Source organism: Siphateles boraxobius, unplaced genomic scaffold, assembly GCF_051911475.1.
Source record: "Siphateles boraxobius isolate OS27281-9 unplaced genomic scaffold, OSU_SipBor_1 13, whole genome shotgun sequence".
Lineage (NCBI taxonomy): Eukaryota > Metazoa > Chordata > Actinopteri > Cypriniformes > Leuciscidae > Siphateles > Siphateles boraxobius.
In genome coordinates this window covers 15,245,816-15,263,840 of record NW_027508733.1, presented here as the reverse complement: position 1 = coordinate 15,263,840, position 18,025 = coordinate 15,245,816, and the positions used below count along the sequence as shown (strand labels likewise).

The following is an 18,025-nucleotide window of genomic DNA, read 5'->3' as shown; positions in this document are numbered from 1 at the left end:
TGTATACTTTAAGGTCAAGTATCTGTTTTTATTAATTAAAATACAATTTATTTCCCTGTGATATAACATTTTTATATGTATATATATGAAAGTCTTTTAAAATAATGGCAAATGTTAGATTTGGCTAATGTTTATGAAAAATATATACATACATTTATTTTTATATTGTGGCTATGTAAATATATGAATATATACAAAGAACTATATATAAATAATATATATATATATATACACACACACGACACACACACACACAACATGCACTTTTTTTCATGAGTTGAGCTGAAATTGCTGGAGGCTGCGAGAAACATTATTCTGAATACAGGAGGAGTCAAGTTTCTTTGTTAAAACAATGTTTAATAAATACAATGTCATTTGAATCTACTCCTCCCTTTGCTGGGATCATGAGATGACATGTGGACACCTCCTGGTACTGCGTCTGTATGGGATCACGTGTGTTTGTGAGTCCCGACTGCCGAATTGCTCACAGATCGTGGTCTTTAACTCGCCTAGGGGGTGGGATGTGGGGGTTTGGGTGAAACCCTCTAATAGAGGGATTTTTTTCTCCTTAAAAAAAAGGTTGAAAATGTATAAAAAATAAAAAAAAAAGAATGAAAACGATTTACTCTTCAGCATTATAAATAAATATTTCTGGTACATTTGTACATAGTTGAAAGAGAAAACAACATACATAAGATGTAACAAAACAAAGTTTCAAATAACAAAAAAAGATATCACATGTCAAATGCACACCATTGTATATATATAACAGCGTCTGCAGACTCAGGCCAAAGATCATGACATGGGTATCTGCCAATCAGAAAGCAGACTGTGGGAGGAGTCAAAATAAAGAGCTCTAATAGGCACAGAGAATGAACAGTGTTATTGGCTGAGGGATTTATCAGTCACAGGTCAACCAGCGCGCATACAATTCAACATTAACACAAATGTTAAACACATCAAGATTTTTCAAAATGGCCGAACGAACACTTCGGTCATGACTGTGGCCCCAACACGGATGAAACTGAATGACCGTGCAGATGATGCAAAGCGCAAATTTAGAAAATGACAGCTAGTAGGGTTTCGCTTAACAGTCTACACATTCGTAAGATGATCCTCATGGATAACGACAAATGATTTTGTTTGCTACGCAATTGAACAAGAACACAGATCCATTTGTCTGCTTTAAGGCTAATATCGAACTAAACGCACTAAAGTTACATCTCCTCCACCAAATTTTAAAGGCTAACATGAAAATACATTCGAGTTTGTAAGGTTTTCCTTGTGGTTTTTTTTTTCTCAAAGGAAAGCAAAAAGGTCTCGGCGGTGCTAATGCTAGGCATGGCTTCTGTTGCTGTACGATTCGACTGTTACGAATTCCCCCAGTTGCCCAGTCTGCGATTTTCAATGGTCGAAACGACTATGAATATTCATGTAGGACCACCGTTTAAAAAAGTAATAGTAGTACTTACAGTTATAATAAAAAAAAAAGTCACATATTTTTTTTGTTTTTCATTCCAAGTGATGCTACAAGGTCTAGCAAACGGCTAAGTGTCTCTAAAGTCATATCTTACGAATGCAAACAGTCTGTAAAGACAATCACATTTAAGTTTGATTAGGTAATCTCTCTGAGGGAAGTTCGTAAGTTCAGTGTCTTTGCCCTCGTGAGAGAGATATGACTAGGGCTCTTCAAGTTAGCCCTGTGCTCTGGTCCCTTACGGTAAAGAAAAATATATAATCGCCTTTCTTAACTCCATGCATATTCAGCATTTGGATTTATATAATTTCAGCTCCATCCAATAGGTTTCTTCCATTCGGAACTATGGAATCTGGAGCAGCCAAACAGCGATCACTGGCCCATCACCTCTATGACATCGTCATCCGAGCTGCTCCCGCCGTTTTCTGTGAGCGAGTGGTGCGTGTCGGGGCGGCTGAATGCTGCCCCCAGCAGGCTGGAGGAAGAGAGGAAATTAGAGGAGTTGGAGGCAGAGGTTGGCGTAGAGGACAGGCCTCTAGGGTGTAGGGATCCTGCGAACAGCGGCTGGGAAAATGGTACCGGGAAGCTAGAGAGCATGCTTGCCATGCTAGGGTTCATCAGGAAGGGTGGGAGAGAGGAGGAGGTGGAGGACGATGACGAACAGGGCACAGAGGATGAAGAAGAGGCCAGCATTCCAGCGTGGGTTGAGGATGTGGTGTTGGTCGAGCAACTCGAGGAAAGAGTGCTGTTGGACGGGCCAAGTCCGAGCGGTTCAGTGGGGAACATTGCATGTAGATCACCCAGAGCCTGACCGGCTTGCTGTAGGAGGTGCGACCTGCTTCCAAGTGAGGGTGGAGTCATGTGACCCAGGGCACCCAGCAAGGCAGGGTTCAGCCCCATTGGTGTGAACCCAAACCCACTGCTTAGAGGAAATCCCGGGTAACTCCCGGGTGCACCGGCTGGCGTTGAGGTTCGTTTGCCACCAGGCTGTTTGGATGTCCGACTTTCCAAAAGCTTCCGCTTTAAACTTTGAATCTCCATAGATGATGCAATGTCATTGCTGAGCTGCCGGTGCTGGTCAGTGACGCGAACTGGGTGCTGGATGGGTCTGTCTGCTCCCGAGGGTTCGGGTGTTCCCGAAGACAGTAAGTTCTCTACTGCAGAAACTGGTTCTTTGTTGCTGTGGTATTCTCGGAGGATCTCGGGGCTGTCTTGGGGCGAAGGGAGAGGCTGAGCCTCAGGGGATAAACGTTTCGGCTCTTGAGGAGACGAACGACCATTACTGACAGAATGCAAGGATGGGCCGGAATCTTCTGTGAGAAAGAAAGAGATTTTGTTAGTTTATGTTGATGCAGACTAATGGGTAAAGATCCGGGATGGTCAACGAAAGATTGTGGGTTCAATCACCAGTAAAGGGTTGATCCATCAACAAATCAACTCTGCAACTTTGATCAAGGTAGAGGTCTGTAGAAACCCCAAGCAATGGAGTACCACAAAATATAAAACCACAAAGATTGGCTACAATGCTCAACACTTCAAATCGCGCTGTAATTACGGTCTTCAGACTACGCAGCGCAAACCCAAATAAGCACGGACAATTTGAAAGCAGCAGCCTATCAGTGGGTACCGAAAAGTCTTGACTATTGAACCCACAGTCCACCTGCGCCCGCACCGCAAATGACATTGTAAATTTTTTTCACCGGTTACATCAAATATTAGCAGTTCACCTGTCGGGTACCCACATGCAGCACTCTGCACCTTGCTATTGCCTCTACCGGCATGCTTTTACTAGCAGGAGTGGGACAAAACATGAAAGTTGTGGGCAGGAGCGTAACAAAATATACAGGGCAGAATATTGCAGGAAAGAGACTAAAATATTCACCACATACAGACCTCTAGATCAAAGGCATGAGAAACATTTCTAATTGGAATAACGTGCACAGATGAACTGTGCACATTAATGGTAAATGACAAATAAGTAAATTAGTACACCTCTAGAAGCTGTGGCTCCTCCTTCAGATGGTCTTGGCTTTCCAGAGCGGATGGCAAATATCCTCCCATCATTGGTCCTTATGTATGTGCCTGCAGCGCAAATGACAGAATATGAAGCAAATAAACCTTACATACAGTACAGTAAAAACTAACAGAACAATTAACGCCCTCAACAGTTTTCTAACACTGAGGTACCTTTGGATCCTCGGATAACGTGAATACTCTCCCCTGCACCGATTCGGGCTTGGACATCTGTGCTGCTGTTGGACCCTGGGATCACAATATCTGAAAAGCAAAGACATTTAACCATGAAGAAACAAACTGAGAGACCTCAAACACAACACAGTAACATGCACTACAAGTGAAAAATCTCTACCAGTGGTGGTGACGACGCGCTGTACGTAAACGCCGGCCTTTTGCAGGTAGTTGACGGGGAATCCTGCGCTGGAACCGGGGACGCCCATGGGTACCTGGCGGGGCATCATGGGAATGGGCGTGGACTGAACTGGCCTCACGCTTGCGACTGGTTTCTCTTCTAAATGAGGTGGGGGCCGCCTGAAAAAAAAGGTTTAGATAAGCAAACATCTAAGTCTTAAACAAAACAGAACATCACTACATTGAGGTTTTTCTGTTTTGGACCCACCAGTTCCTCTGGCTAAAGGCAGGGATATTGGTGAGTCTCTGGTCACTAGCCGGGTAATAATGTGCGTAAGAGGGCCGTTGATACGGCACAGATGCCCGCTTCTCATCTTCATAGCTTTTCTTGGCTGCTCTCTTTTCTGCTTTGGTCAGTTTCAAATCTTTGCGGTCCATCAGGAGAGACTCATGATGGAACGGTTGCTGTTTTGGAAAACAGAGATATTAGTATAGGGTACTGAGTGACAAACGAAGCACAATATAATTAATATTCAAGAGCTAAGCCTTCAACATTGTATTTGTCTAAAATACTTCAATCTATCAATGTATGCTGGTGTGAAATCCAGATAAAAATGAGCTTATGTAACTGGACGCTCCAGGAAGGTTATGAATAAGCGGAACGACAAGCCAATTAACATTCATGAGCAAAGCATAGACCATAGTAGGATCTACAATATTTCAATTTAGAAACATTTGCAGATTCAAATAATCTTATGTGACTGGATGTTCCAGGAAGGTTACAAAGCAACTTCAGCACATTATAATAAATATTCACGAGCTAAGCCTTCACCATTGTCGGATTTAGAATTAATTTGGACAAGTAGCTGGTGTACGAAGCAACTTCAGCACAATTAGCATTCATGAGCTAAGCCTTTCCCATTGAAGGATTTAGAATCTGTCTAGAGTACTTCTCTTGATAAAAGTTTACTGGTATGGAATTCAGACAAAAATTAGCTTATTTGATTAAATGTTTTGTGAAGCCACACAAGTACAACCTAATTAATATTGGTAAACCATATTCTTCACCATAGTAGGATCCAGACTTTTTCCAGAATAGCTGAATTTGTACAACAGTAGCTGGTCTTGATTACAGTACAACCTAATTTTGAATTGAAAAACCGCTGCAAACAATTAATATTCATGAGCTAAGCTTTCACACAGTTTGATATATTTCAAACTGAAATATATTTCAAACAGCGGAATATATGATGATGATGCATTTTATTTGTAATGCGCTTTTCTCCAACCCAAAGCGCTACACAGTATGGTAAACACATATAAGAAATTAAACAATATAATTAAAACAGAAAAATCAAACAACGATATACAAGATAATACCAAACATAATACACTTCAAAAACATTTTTAAAAAGATGGGTCTTTAAAGACCTCTTAAAGCAGTCCAAAGGAGAGACCAGGGAGACCAGAGTATAGTGCATTACAGTAATCTAGTCTCGACGTGATAAATGCATATATTTTAGAATAGTCACATTTTAAATCAAGTCGCTGGTGTGGAAAGCAGAAAGAGAAATTACCTTGGTTAAGAGGTCCGGGTAAAACAGACAGGCTTGTTTAATGACAATCTCCATCTCCTCACTAGGGACCAGCTCTGAATGGCTGGTATCAGGCTCCTCCTCTACAAAGTGCAACAGCGACTCCACTTCCTTCCGCGTGAAGGTGAGGACAGGGTTCAAATCGTCCACGACTCGATCTGGCCAACACACAATCATAACATCAGAACTGTTCACAACAGTGAGACCCAAAACACACCTTCCCGTCTTCTCTTACCAGACATGCCCTGCTTGGACACCTGACGGTCATAGATCTTCTTCTCCAGTGTGAAGTCACACACAAGCCTGTAGATGTGGCAAGGCTTGTGCTGGCCGTAGCGATACACGCGGCAGACGGCCTGAGCGTCGTGACACGGGTTCCAAGAGGCATCGAAAACCACCACGCGATTCGCGCCAATCAGATTCACCCCCAAACATCCAGCCCTGTAAATACAGGAGCTTGTTACTCCAGACTCTAGACCTCATCATTATCTGTGGCATTTTGTAACATGCTGACAAACGTGCAAGTTCTTTACCTGGTGGACAGCAGGAAGACCCAGGCTTGGTTGTTCGCAGGGTCGTTAAACTGGTTGATGAGGCGTTCTCTCTCTGAAGCTGATGTGCTCCCATCCAACCCTGCAAAGGAGACATAAACGAGGTGAATTTACAAACAACACACACCCTAAACCATGACAAACCTTAGGCAAAGTTGATTTGCTAAGTTGGGTCCTTGGCAGTGTTATTTTAGTATCACTGATACTATTAGTTTTTTGTTAATATTTTGAATAAAAAAAAAAAAAAGATTTCACAATAATTTTAGTTAAAGTTTTAGTAAGTTTTTTTCTCTCATTTGTTTTATTTTTATGAAATATTGTTGTTTATATTTTCAGTTTATTTAGTTTTAGTTATTTTAGTACTTCCTTGACAACTAGCTGAAATAAGTTTATTTTATTTTAAGCAACGGAAAAGTTTTTACGGTTTTGTTTTTAATTCTGAGCTACCCGGTACTTGGCATCAAAACCTTTAATAACTCACTGTAGTAATTGATGTTCCGGACCCAGTTGTGCCCCCCGGTTTCTGTTTGGATCGGCATGGGCCTCCGACTCAGGAAATCTTCGATAACTGTGAGCGTTGATAAACTCTGACTGTAAGAATGACACACAGATAAATGAGTGTAACCGTTGACGTAACCGTAAAATAACAGCATGACTGATAAATGACATTCCAGATAAAAATGCAAACATCTCAATACTGTCACACAAACAGATTTCCCACCTGAACACAAGTATTTTATCTCCTCGGCTGACGCTGTCATCAATCAGGTGGAAAAGCAGAACCATCTTGGCCGAGTTCTCCAGAACACCCGTCTGGTAGTTGGTCATGATGTCTTTTGCCTAAAACAAATAGGCCTAGATTACGAAATTACATCATATCCATAAGCACATTAACATATAAGCACCAACGGATAGTGAGGAGATGTTTGCTGTATGTGACTAAAAAACGCGTGACATCGCTTAGAGCACCTTTAAGTAGGTAGTAAGTTTGCTGATATTATATGTAAAAAAAATAAAATGAGAAAGTGCACAATGTGTTCTAGGGCTGCAACTTTTGGGGGATACATCTAATTTTAGATAAAAGATTTCTGATAAAATTTTTTTTTTGAGATTTAAAATTAGTTAGAATAAACAAAAGCTCCAGGTTTGCTGTGCTTGTTTGTAGGGCTGTACAATTATATATATATATATATATATATATATATATATATATATATATATATATATATATATATATATATATATATATATATGACTATAATAATTAATATTATTATTACTACTAATAATTAAATACTTAACAAAATAAGAAATATTACAAATGAAATTGTCACGGAAAAAAGTATTTTAGAAAAATAAATTTATAATAATATTATATTATATAATAAACTAAAAATGAAGAAAAGACAGCCATAAATATTAAAAGTTAAACCATCAGAATCAATATATAATTAAATCATAGACTTTGCGATTTGATAAATCACAACAAGCCATCACATTCATTGTGTTCCCACCAAAATAAACACATTGTAAGTTGAAGGTTTTACCCATTCATAGGTGATGACTTGGTTGGCCTTCTCCTGTAAGGGGTTCAGAGGTCCCAGAGCCATGGCCATCTTGCTGTTGGCAGGGTCGGACGACTTGCCCTTCATTCCCGGAGCAGAGCAGCGGGTACCGCTAGTGGAGTTGAGGTCATCCAGGTCAAGATCCTGCTCATTGGCCAGATTTTCCTTCTGCAGAGCTTCGTACTGCTCATTGGCCAGATTTTCCTTCTGCAGAGCTTCGTACAAAACGTCCGGATGATTCCAGATCTACAGGACGCACAAAAATACAGAAGTGAGCACATCGACCACTATATAACAACAGACGATGTTTTTGGGGTCTCCATACCTTGCAGCAAACACAGAAAGCTTTAAGCGGGTTGAGTCCGAGCCATCCGCTGTTTCCCGCCTCCCTGAAGCGGTTCATGAACTCTGTATAGAGCGCCCTCTGCAGGCGAGACAGTCGTACCAGAATCACATGCTCCTCTTTCGGCGGCAACTGCTCCCGGAGAACATCGTGACCTCGTCTACGAAGGTAGAAAAGAGTTTAGCTTGATTTTTTAGCTCTTTGGGCAACCAGAGTTTGCGTCCAGCCTCATGGTCCTTTCCTGATCCCGTGCCCCTATAGCTTACTGTCTCTTCAATATAACAGTGGACACATAAATAAAGTACCTTTATTTAATAAAAGAACAAACATTTATTTAATAATAATTATATAAACAATAATGAATATCCATTATTATTATTAATAATAAATATAAACAATACATTCACAAACAAACATTAATATTCAATTCAATAATAATATGCAAACAATAAATATTGAATAAATACATGTAAACAATAAATATTCAATAAATAAATGTAAACAAAATTAAATATTTATTCATAACTATAACAAAAAATAAATATTTAATAATACATGTAAATATTAATGTTCATTAATAATAATAGTAATAATTCAACAATAATAAATATCCATTAATAAGAATAAAATCTAAACAAAACCTATAATAATAATATATTTTCACAAACCAACAATAATAAATTCTAATCAATAATAATAACAACAACAACAAAAACAATTCACCTCTGCACGAAGCCCTCCAGCAGACTGTGCAGAACGTGACTCCTGTATCTCATGAGCTGGACGTCCTGTGGCGTGCTGTCGATACACTGACCGTTCAGAATGGGCCGCTCGAACATGTTACTAAACTCCTGCCGTGTACCGAGGAAATCGGGCCGGACGAAATCCACCATGCACCAGTACTCGATCAGGTTGTTTTGCAGCGGGTATCCGGTCAGAACCACTCGTCGCCGTGAACGGATGTTCTTCAGGGCCTGGGAGGTGCTGGCGTGACAGTTTTTAATGCGGTGACCCTCATCACAAATGACGACATCCGGACCAGGCCGTGAAATCGCTCTTTCAATCCCTGAAGATCACAGACGAGACAAGAACATTTGTTATAGACTACAGCTAAAGTAGATGCCATGCATTTTCCACCAGCAGAACCCCGACAGACCTTTCATGAGCTCTTGCTGACGGTCCTCCTCGTCCAGGTCAATAATTACAGGACCCGCGGGTTTCTTGGACTTCCTCTTGCGGCCGGTCACAAAGCTCTTTTTGAGCGACATCAGGCGGTACATCTCATAGCCCATTAGCAGCACCCCTCCGCCACGAGTCCAATCCTCCACCACCTTGGCCCGGGCCACTGTGGTTCTGGTCCAAATGAACGAAATACATGAACATTTCGGCAGAAGATGCTACAAGCAACTTGCAGTGCATTCAACAACACATTTTTTCAGTATTTGTGTTCCTTAGTGTTGCTAATAACTTTAGCAAAACTACAGATAATCATTAACACCTAAATCATTATAAAACAAAGATCCCAAACATATAGTGTGATCCCCCCCATTTTGCAGGTATATCTCATTAAAATTGTTTTAAATTGTATAATTATATTTTCCATAAAGAATATATAGCCTATATATATCCTATATAGCCATGTGACATTATTTACTGTGACAATGAAGCACAAAAGCTGGTGCGGCATTCATACTTGTGCTCATCATTGAGGATGTGAACCTTAAAGGTTCGAGGTAAAACCTGGGCTGGATCTGTGTCGGGGGGAAGGGACTCAGCAGCAGGCAGCCAGAGATTAAACTCAGCCAGCCAGTTTTGTAGTGTATTCACCTGGAGAAGAGAGGAAAGATGAGACACAAACCCCTCAGACAGAAGTTTTTAATCTAATCCCTCACTGAAAATGCCACTCACAGGTACAATGGCGAGGACAGTTTTGGCTCCAGTGTGGCGCAGTAGGATGTCGATAAAGGAGATGACCTGTAGGGTTTTGCCCAGGCCCATACTGTGAGCCAGAATACAGCCAAAGCCACTACTGCTCTTATAGCGCTCAAGAGACTCCACCAGGTTATCATACAGAAAACGAATGCCACCGATCTGACAGAGAAAGAAAGAGACATTAAAAATGGATTCCATGTCCAACTAAAATGGCAAGTTACTGGAAAAATTTTAATTTAAAGCGGCACTATGCAGGATTTCTGTTTTTGTCAAACAGCGATCCCTAGAGTCGCTGTAGAGTACTTGTATTTAACATTACTGCCATAAACACCACTCACGCCAAGCGTATCTGCACTCACGGCCTCTGCACTTCATAATAATAAAGTAGCCTACCGCGTTAGGCTTACCTGAGCCTAAATGCCAGATGACACCAATAAAGTGTATCATGTAGGTTGCATTATTTCGCAGGACTCTCAAGTTTTGAAGACAGGCAAGAGTGACATCCAGCCGACAAATACATTTTTGTCATTGATTGTTGCGTTAAATCTTACCCAGATACAATAGTGCTATTTTCTGATTGGCTATTGTGTAGCTCGACGAACAACACCAGAGGAGACGCGCTTGATTCCTGCCGGTTCCACAGTGAGAGCGGCGCGGCCAGAGTTTTTTGCATATTAAATATATTACAAATAGTTTTTCAGCGTGAGAAATACAATGTGTGGCGGGAGAGCGTGACAAAAGACCGAAATGAGTGACTGTCACGCTCAATGCGTGACACTTGAGAGCCCTGATTTCGTTACAATGTCCGTTATGATGTTGTTAGACATGATTATTGCAATTTATCATAATAGTTAGCAAATTGCGCTCATTTACACTATTTACAACATGTAGGCTTTTTTATGTCCTGATAATTATGTGAGATATTGACAACTGTTCTCATGATAATCGCAGGAATCAACTTTAACAGTGAAAGACTGAGCGAGTGGGACTCTTGTCCGGTTCCTCGTGCTGTCAGATACCTTTTTCTAGACTCTTCCGACCGCGCTTTCTTCGTTTTTTTTCCGCCATTCTGGAAACGCAGGTCCGATGTTTACTCGTGTCTGACTCCTCGCTCAGTCAGTCTGCCATTTCCTCTTTCCCTGTTCCTCCGACAATGCTTTTCTAGCTTTCTGCTTCTTATATGCCAGCTTTGCCATGGGACGATAGTTGTTCTTATAGCTAGCCGTATCCTGGATGGGGGCGTGTACGCTTGCAGTGCCGTAAAGCAATTCGTTACCTCGCGAGACCTGATATCACACGATACTTCCTAACACTGCGGCCCGCCGGCCCAAAGTTGCAAGGGTGGTTTTGCGGCTCACAGGCACCAGGGGGGTGCGAGACGACCACCATTCAACGCGAAATCAGTAATATAAACATTACAATGACTCCAAAGCTGTTCGGTTAAGGTAAAAAAGTTACTTAGTTCTGCTTTAATGGCAAAATGTGTGAACCTGGTGTGGTTTAACAGCGCCGGCGAGCTGCGGGGCGAGGAACAGGTCCTCCTCTTCACCAGGGTGGTTGATATTGACCAGCACCCTTCCCTGGGCGTCTGGTAGATTGATGGCGTCGTTTACATGAGACCCGCTACTCTCCTCCGGGCCGGGAGTGACAGAGCGATCTTCGTTGTTGTCCTCCTCGCTGCTTATCCGCATGGCATCTTCATCACCTGAACTCAACTCAATCACATCTGGAACAATGGAACAGAAAAGAACATCAAGATACCTAAACCTCATTACAAGATCAATTTAGAAGACATTTTTTAGAGGACTTTTTTTTCTCTCTTTTTTTACTCATAGAAATATATATACATACACACGTACGAATGCAAATATAATATATATATATATAAATATGAAAAACAATTATTATAATACATATTTAATAATAAACATTCAACTCCTTTTCATTAATTTGTTTCTCACATTTTGTGTATATAATGAAAGCAATATATCATTATAATAATAACGATAATAAGTAAATAATAATAAATGTTTATTATTAATAATAATAAAAATGGTTTAATACGTTTTTCAAGATTTGCTTAAAATATATTTTGCATATTTATCATATAAATCATTATAATATTAAATGTTTGTAAACAATAAATAATAATGTCATTAATATGAATAAAAATACTGTTTTATACTACAGTGTGTTTATGTTGAGTTTACCATCTCTGACGTCAGGTAGCTGAGGGGGCGGGGCTTCTTTAGGCTCACCCTCATCTCCGCTGCTGTCCAGACAGATCACTTCCTGTTTGAGACCCGGCACTGCAGTGGACAGATCTGACAGCGGCGACACAACACAACCAATTAACTAATTACATTACAAACAGTGAAAGAGGAGGAGCGGGCAGAACAAGCGAGTCTCACCTGCGTGAAGCGGGAAGTCTTTCCGCTGCTGTTCGAGACGCCGCCGTCTCTCAAGCTCTTCCTGCTGGGCGGCTTTGGTTCCCGCTTCCAGCTGATGCTCCGTGAGGAGCTTCCTGTAAGCCGGAGGGGAGAGATGGAATTAGCAGGAAGATAAATGATTGGTATTATACGTGTAACGGTGATCAACAAACATGTAGGACCAATGAGATGTTTGCATGTTTTGGACCAATGAGATTTTCAGTGTGGGCGAATCCTCCAAAAATATGAGCAAAATAGAAAACTAGAGAGACAAAATTTCTTGTTGTGTGATGCTTAGCGTGTCTGGTTGGCACTTAAAAACAGGATTTAACAGTGCAACAGTTGAGTTCCAGAAGTAAAAACTTTTAACTGATTAAAACGGATTTTTATCTATAACTTATAAACCTAAAGACAGCCCTGTGAGCTAGGAGGTTGTTAATCAATGGCTTATGCTTTTATTGAGACCATCAGTTGTATTATTTCAATGTATTTTATTTTAAAATAATTGTGTTTAACATTGGAATTTGCAACGAAAAACTACCCATAATGTTGTACAAAGAATTCCACCAATCAGAGAGTTGCAGCGAGCATATCACGCCAAAATAGCTCTTTAGCTCCGAGTGATCAAGTCAGTCTCGTAATGCTTTCAAAATACTTATTTATTTGTATATGAATATATTAATAATTAATCATTTTATAATTCACCATTGTTTTTACTTTGATTATGTCATTCTCAATGCTTCGTGGGATTGTAGTTCTTTCCTTCACTTAAACCGTTAGGTACACAGTCTTGTACTTGGCAGTTTTTCTCTTTTGGTCCAAACACTTTTTGCTTCAAATCAAAAGTTTGTAATGTTGTGATTCACCGCGTAGCCGGTTGGTTTGGTTCATGGCGAATAGCGCTTTAACAAAATCCCTACACTTTTAAAAATAAAGGTTCTTTTTGTTATAGATGGTTCCATGAACAACTTTTAATATCCATGGAACCTTTCAATTGCACACAAGGTACTTTGAATTATTAAACTGTTCTTCACACTAAGAAAAAATTGTTCTTTTAAGAAATGTTCACTGAAAGGTTCTTAAATGGCGTGTGAAAACCCTTTTGGAACCTTTATTTTTTAAAAGTGTAGCCTATGGGAAAATGAACTTCTTCCGGAAACAAAGGCACTGTAAAAGTAGGTGGGACCTAATGCACTCTGTTATTAAATGAAGCTCAATACCGGATGTTCCTCCTCAAGTGAGCAGGTTTCGAGGTTTTGGACTTCTTCTTCATGCTGTTGGCAGATGTGTTACTGCGGCTGTCCGGGCTGGACGCGAGTTGAGAGCCGGGCCGTGATGAAGTCTGTGAGGTGGACGACGGCCGGGACAAGCGGTCAGGGCTGGAGTCTCTAGAAATAGGCGAGGTAGGTGCTGGGCTGGTCGGATCTGTTTGATCCTCGGCCTCCGGGCTCTCAGCCTGGTCTGTTGAGAGGAAATACCAAGCGATCAATAATTCATTTACAGCCAGAAAGCCAAGCGCACACATTAGCGATGATGATGATGATGCCAGACAGAAGCTTGATGCTTTTAAATGTATTAATCAATGCAAGTTCAAACACAAAAAGGTATTTGCATGATAAAATAATGGTCAAAAAGCCAGTATGAATTGAAAGGATGCTCACCGCCTGCATCTTCCTCATCATCCCCATCATTCTCTCCATCCCCTTCCTCCTCCATCTCCTCTTCCTCCTCGCTGTTAAGGCTGGGCTCCAGGTCGCTCCCTGAGATCGCCTCTTCTGACATGGCGTCCCCTGGGTCTCCAAGAGCATTACTTACACATCTTCATTCAGACCACCTGAACAACAAACACACATCAGATTATTAGACACTACCGTTCAAAAGTTTGGGGAATGTACCATTTTTAAAAAAGAAATTCATATTCAGCAAGGATGCATTAAATTGATCAAAAGTGACAGTAAAGACATTTATAATGTTAAAAAAGATTTCTATTACAAAATAAAGGCTTTTTGAACATTCTATTCATTAACGAATCCTGAAAAACGGTTTCCACACAAATAATAAACAGCTAAAACAACTATAAAAAAAACTGTTTTCAACCTTGCATCAAATCAGCACATTAGAATGATTTCTGAAGGATCGTGTGACACTGAAGACTGGAGTAATGATGCTGAAAATTCAGCTTTGCATCACAGGATTAAATTTTAATATATATTCAAATGGAAAATAGTTATTTTAAATTGTAATATTTTTTCACAATATTATTGTTTTTACTATTTTTTTATCAAGTAAATGCAACCTTAGCAATATTATCACCATCTGAAACATTCATGTTGCGTACATTTTCCATTTATTAACTGCCTTGTTTAAAAAAATGTCTAACTTTTTTTTAACATGGGCAAGAGTAAAATGTTGCGTGGGTAAAAATCAATGATTAGTTCACATTTTTAGCAATGCATTTTTATATTTGCTAGATGGTTTTATATGGTTAAATAACCGTTTTCTTCACAACATTATTTGTCGTTCAGCAAAAGTATTATTTTTCCAGAAAAAGAAAATTTGCAATAAGCTAGAAATTATACAGCTAGGAATGAGGTAAACCTAAAAAAATCATAAACCTACTGGAAAAATGATAGCATAAAATGAAAAACAAAGCGAAAGGTTTGAAGTCAACACGTGATTCTTTTCTTACTGATGCTTTCAAGACTATTGCAAGTCATTCTTGCACAAAAATCTATGTTTGCAAGCTACACAACATTATAAAATCAGCTAAATTTGCAACAACCTCAAGATAGAATAAGTCAGAAATGTTTAGGCATTAAGAACGGACAAATCAGATAAAAGAATAAAAAAAAACTCAGTACAATAGCAATGCAGAACTGGCCCCAAACTTGTGGATTTCAATCTTTGAATGAAGAAAAAAACCCAAAAAAACCAAGATGGTCACCCACAATACTTGATGGTTCGTTTTCAGCTAAACTTGCAAATGAAAGCAAAAGATTTAAACTATAAAATGAAACCACACAATGTTAACACAGAATCCACGGTTGTGTAATTCACTTTAAACTGTCCGATTCTCAGCTTTAATCAAGATCTGAGCAAAATCCCGACTCAAAAAAAACGGGAACAGAACAAAGAGCAACCACTGAAGTCCAATCAAAAAAAGTGTTGAGAGAAGAAACAGAAAGAACTAGAAGAAGAAAAAACAGAAGGGAGCAAGAGATTCAGGCCTGCTTACATAAGCAGGGTTATATAAGAGAAAGCAGCGAGCGGTGTGTGAATGTAGGCCACGCTGGCTGTGACACACTGACACATTCACACACACACACACACACACACACCGTACAGCTCAAGCACAGCCTGTTCCACAACATCCTGCCCCCTTCAGACACACACGCTGATTCGCTTCAATTCAATCAAGCAATAAAGTCAATACAGCTGTCATTATAAACCGTATAACTTTTCTGTTTTTCTTTAATGAAACACAAAATGAATATTGTCCCAAGTGCTTTTGTCTGTACACTGAAAGTGAATGAAGTCGGACGCTGTCAAGCATCAAAACTGACAAAAAAGCACAATGAAAGCATCATAATGTGGCCTATATGACTCAAGTCCTCAGTCACAGACTAAGTTTTTATGGTATGGTTGTGTATGATTTATAACTCTTTATTATAAACTTTACGACACAATAAAATATTATTATAAGTATTTATAAGTATAGGTATAATAAATATAAGTATTTAATTGCATTATAATTATGTTTTATTGTATAATAAAGTGTTATACGCATTTATACATTTTTAAATATGTAGGCTATGCTTCAATTCATACAGTAAAATTATATTATATAAATATTTTTTATAAATGTATTTTTATCTTAATAAACATGCATTATATAATTTTTTTATGTAAAACATCTTCCTTTGTGCTTCACAGAAGGCAGACAGTCGTACATTGTATTAAACACCATAAGGAAGAGAAAACGATGAAAGATCTAAAGATTAACTAGCCTAAACTATTCCTTTAAGGTCAATCTCTGCATTGTTTTACAGCTGTTCCAAAAAAAAAAAAAGAGCAGAAATGCAATGACTTTCAATGAAACCAGTTGGATTAATCTGGAAGCTATTCAGATCTATTCAGTAGAGTATTAATCAGCTTTACATATTTGAATTTCCCTATATCTATCTACCTATCTATCTTATCACTTTATTACACACAAAGCCCACCATTGCAGACCTCACTGATCTCGACTCTCTCTAATTTAAATAGAAATCGAGCACAGAAACCAACCCACCGTGTTTGATTAAATAGCCCTTCAAATCCATCATCTATTCCATTATGAGAGTGACTGTGTGTAAAATGAAACCGAAGCTCGTTCAGATTATTCTGCACCTGCGCTTGACACAAACCTCTGTCATCATATAAAACCAAGAACCCACATCATATTTCATTACACTAGGTGTATATTAACCTATTTTGACATCATATATCACACAAAAGTGTTCCAACGGGCTTTCGTTGACTGAAGTGAATGAGGCACATTTACATAACTGTACTTGACCAGCAGCGCCGCTAAGAGAAGAACAACCAGCCTGAAAACATACCCAACATCCACAATATGAGCACAGAACCACGTTAGACTAACACATCTGGATGTTTAGTACCGCATTATATGCGTTATGTGTCAAACACGACATTATTTCAAGCCTAACGAGCGCGCTAGCTGTTAGCACGTTAGCACGAAAGCGCGATGCTCTCTTTTGTTGACGTTAGCTTCCGCGCTATCTCTGCTCAAATATAACTGATAAAACACATTATCGCCACTTACACACGCGTGTGCGGTGTTAAAACAATGACTTACCGTTTTACACCCTTTTTAGGAACCCGCGGCTGTGCTGTGATTCATTGAAGAATTATTATTATTTTTAGTAATACTCACTGATTATTTTATTTTAACTATCAATTGTGCACGAGCACCGACCTCAAACGCCCGTCGTGGCGCACAGACGGAGTCTAATGGTTCCGCTCTTCATACGGTCCGGGGGGCTGAATGTCATTGAGTGTTTCATAATCACTTAGAGGGTTGCATAAAAGTAAATACAACAAGGTGGGGTGTTGTGTAAATGCCTAGAATAATCTAGCTGGATGACTTACAAAATGACTTAAGACAAGACTGTCAGTCACAGTTTAGCCTACATTCTTTTACTTTCATTTGTTTGTCATTTTGGCATGTATCTTTGTAATATATAGTACGTACACACGTTTTGATGTTTTAAATATTATATGAAATGATTGCATACATATAAAACAGTATATATCTTAACAAATTGTATATAGCTAATAGGTGATATTTTATATAACCTATTGTATAATAAACAAGCATTTGATGATAGGCTGTTCTATGTTATAAAACACCAATGTTCATGGAAAGGTTGTGTGCCGAACATATCCAAGCTAGATGACTTTCAATGATAAAGCCTGTGTCGTTACAAATAATATGATATTATTTTGTAACTGATAATATACGTATTTGTAAAGCAACATATTTTTTGAATTGAATATATTTTAAATATTGTATTAAAATATGATTATATCATTTAAAACATTATTGTTACACAATACATGTAAAATATTTTATTGCAATAAAGTTATACCTAAAATAAGATATAAAAAGATATATTCTTTGGTGCATGTTATATAATTTATTATATAATCAGGAAGCATATTATAAAACAGCAATGTTTAAGAAAATGTTGTTTAAATACTTAA

General features: G+C 39.0%; 1 protein-coding gene across 3 annotated transcripts; it reads right to left on the bottom strand.

Moving 5' to 3' along the window:
* Positions 1 to 336: 336 nt before the first annotated feature.
* On the bottom strand, positions 337 to 17,280 carry rad54l2 (RAD54 like 2). 3 transcript variants are annotated; one of them, XM_077226058.1, is made up of 23 exons: positions 17,118 to 17,280; positions 13,921 to 14,093; positions 13,480 to 13,720; positions 12,242 to 12,354; positions 12,041 to 12,154; positions 11,321 to 11,556; positions 9,807 to 9,989; positions 9,592 to 9,725; positions 9,055 to 9,251; positions 8,622 to 8,964; positions 7,881 to 8,058; positions 7,730 to 7,801; positions 7,538 to 7,690; positions 6,712 to 6,830; positions 6,472 to 6,581; positions 5,973 to 6,072; positions 5,675 to 5,880; positions 5,422 to 5,597; positions 4,113 to 4,309; positions 3,846 to 4,024; positions 3,665 to 3,754; positions 3,470 to 3,559; positions 337 to 2,790 (listed from the first exon to the last, which is right to left on the bottom strand). In XM_077226058.1, the coding sequence occupies exons 2-23, from the start codon at positions 14,039 to 14,041 to the stop codon at positions 1,850 to 1,852; spliced, it is 4,293 nt and encodes a 1,430-aa protein (XP_077082173.1). In that variant the 5' UTR covers positions 14,042 to 14,093; positions 17,118 to 17,280; the 3' UTR covers positions 337 to 1,849. The 3 variants fall into 3 exon arrangements, with proteins under 3 accessions (XP_077082173.1, XP_077082172.1, XP_077082174.1); XM_077226057.1 differs by having other exon boundaries at positions 7,538 to 7,801; XM_077226059.1 differs by having other exon boundaries at positions 7,538 to 7,762.
* Positions 17,281 to 18,025: the final 745 nt, after the last annotated feature.

Excerpts from the sequence above, each read along its gene's own strand:
- rad54l2 (XM_077226057.1), bottom strand. The coding sequence starts at position 14,041 with ATGTCAGAAGAGGCGATCTCAGGGAGCGACCTGGAGCCCAGCCTTAAC. Across the intron at positions 9,726-9,806 it reads CTGTCCTCGCCATTGTACCT|GTGAATACACTACAAAACTG; the intron begins GTGAGTGGCATT and ends TCTCTTCTCCAG. Across the intron at positions 4,310-5,421 it reads ACCCGGACCTCTTAACCAAG|CAACCGTTCCATCATGAGTC; the intron begins GTAATTTCTCTT and ends TTTCCAAAACAG.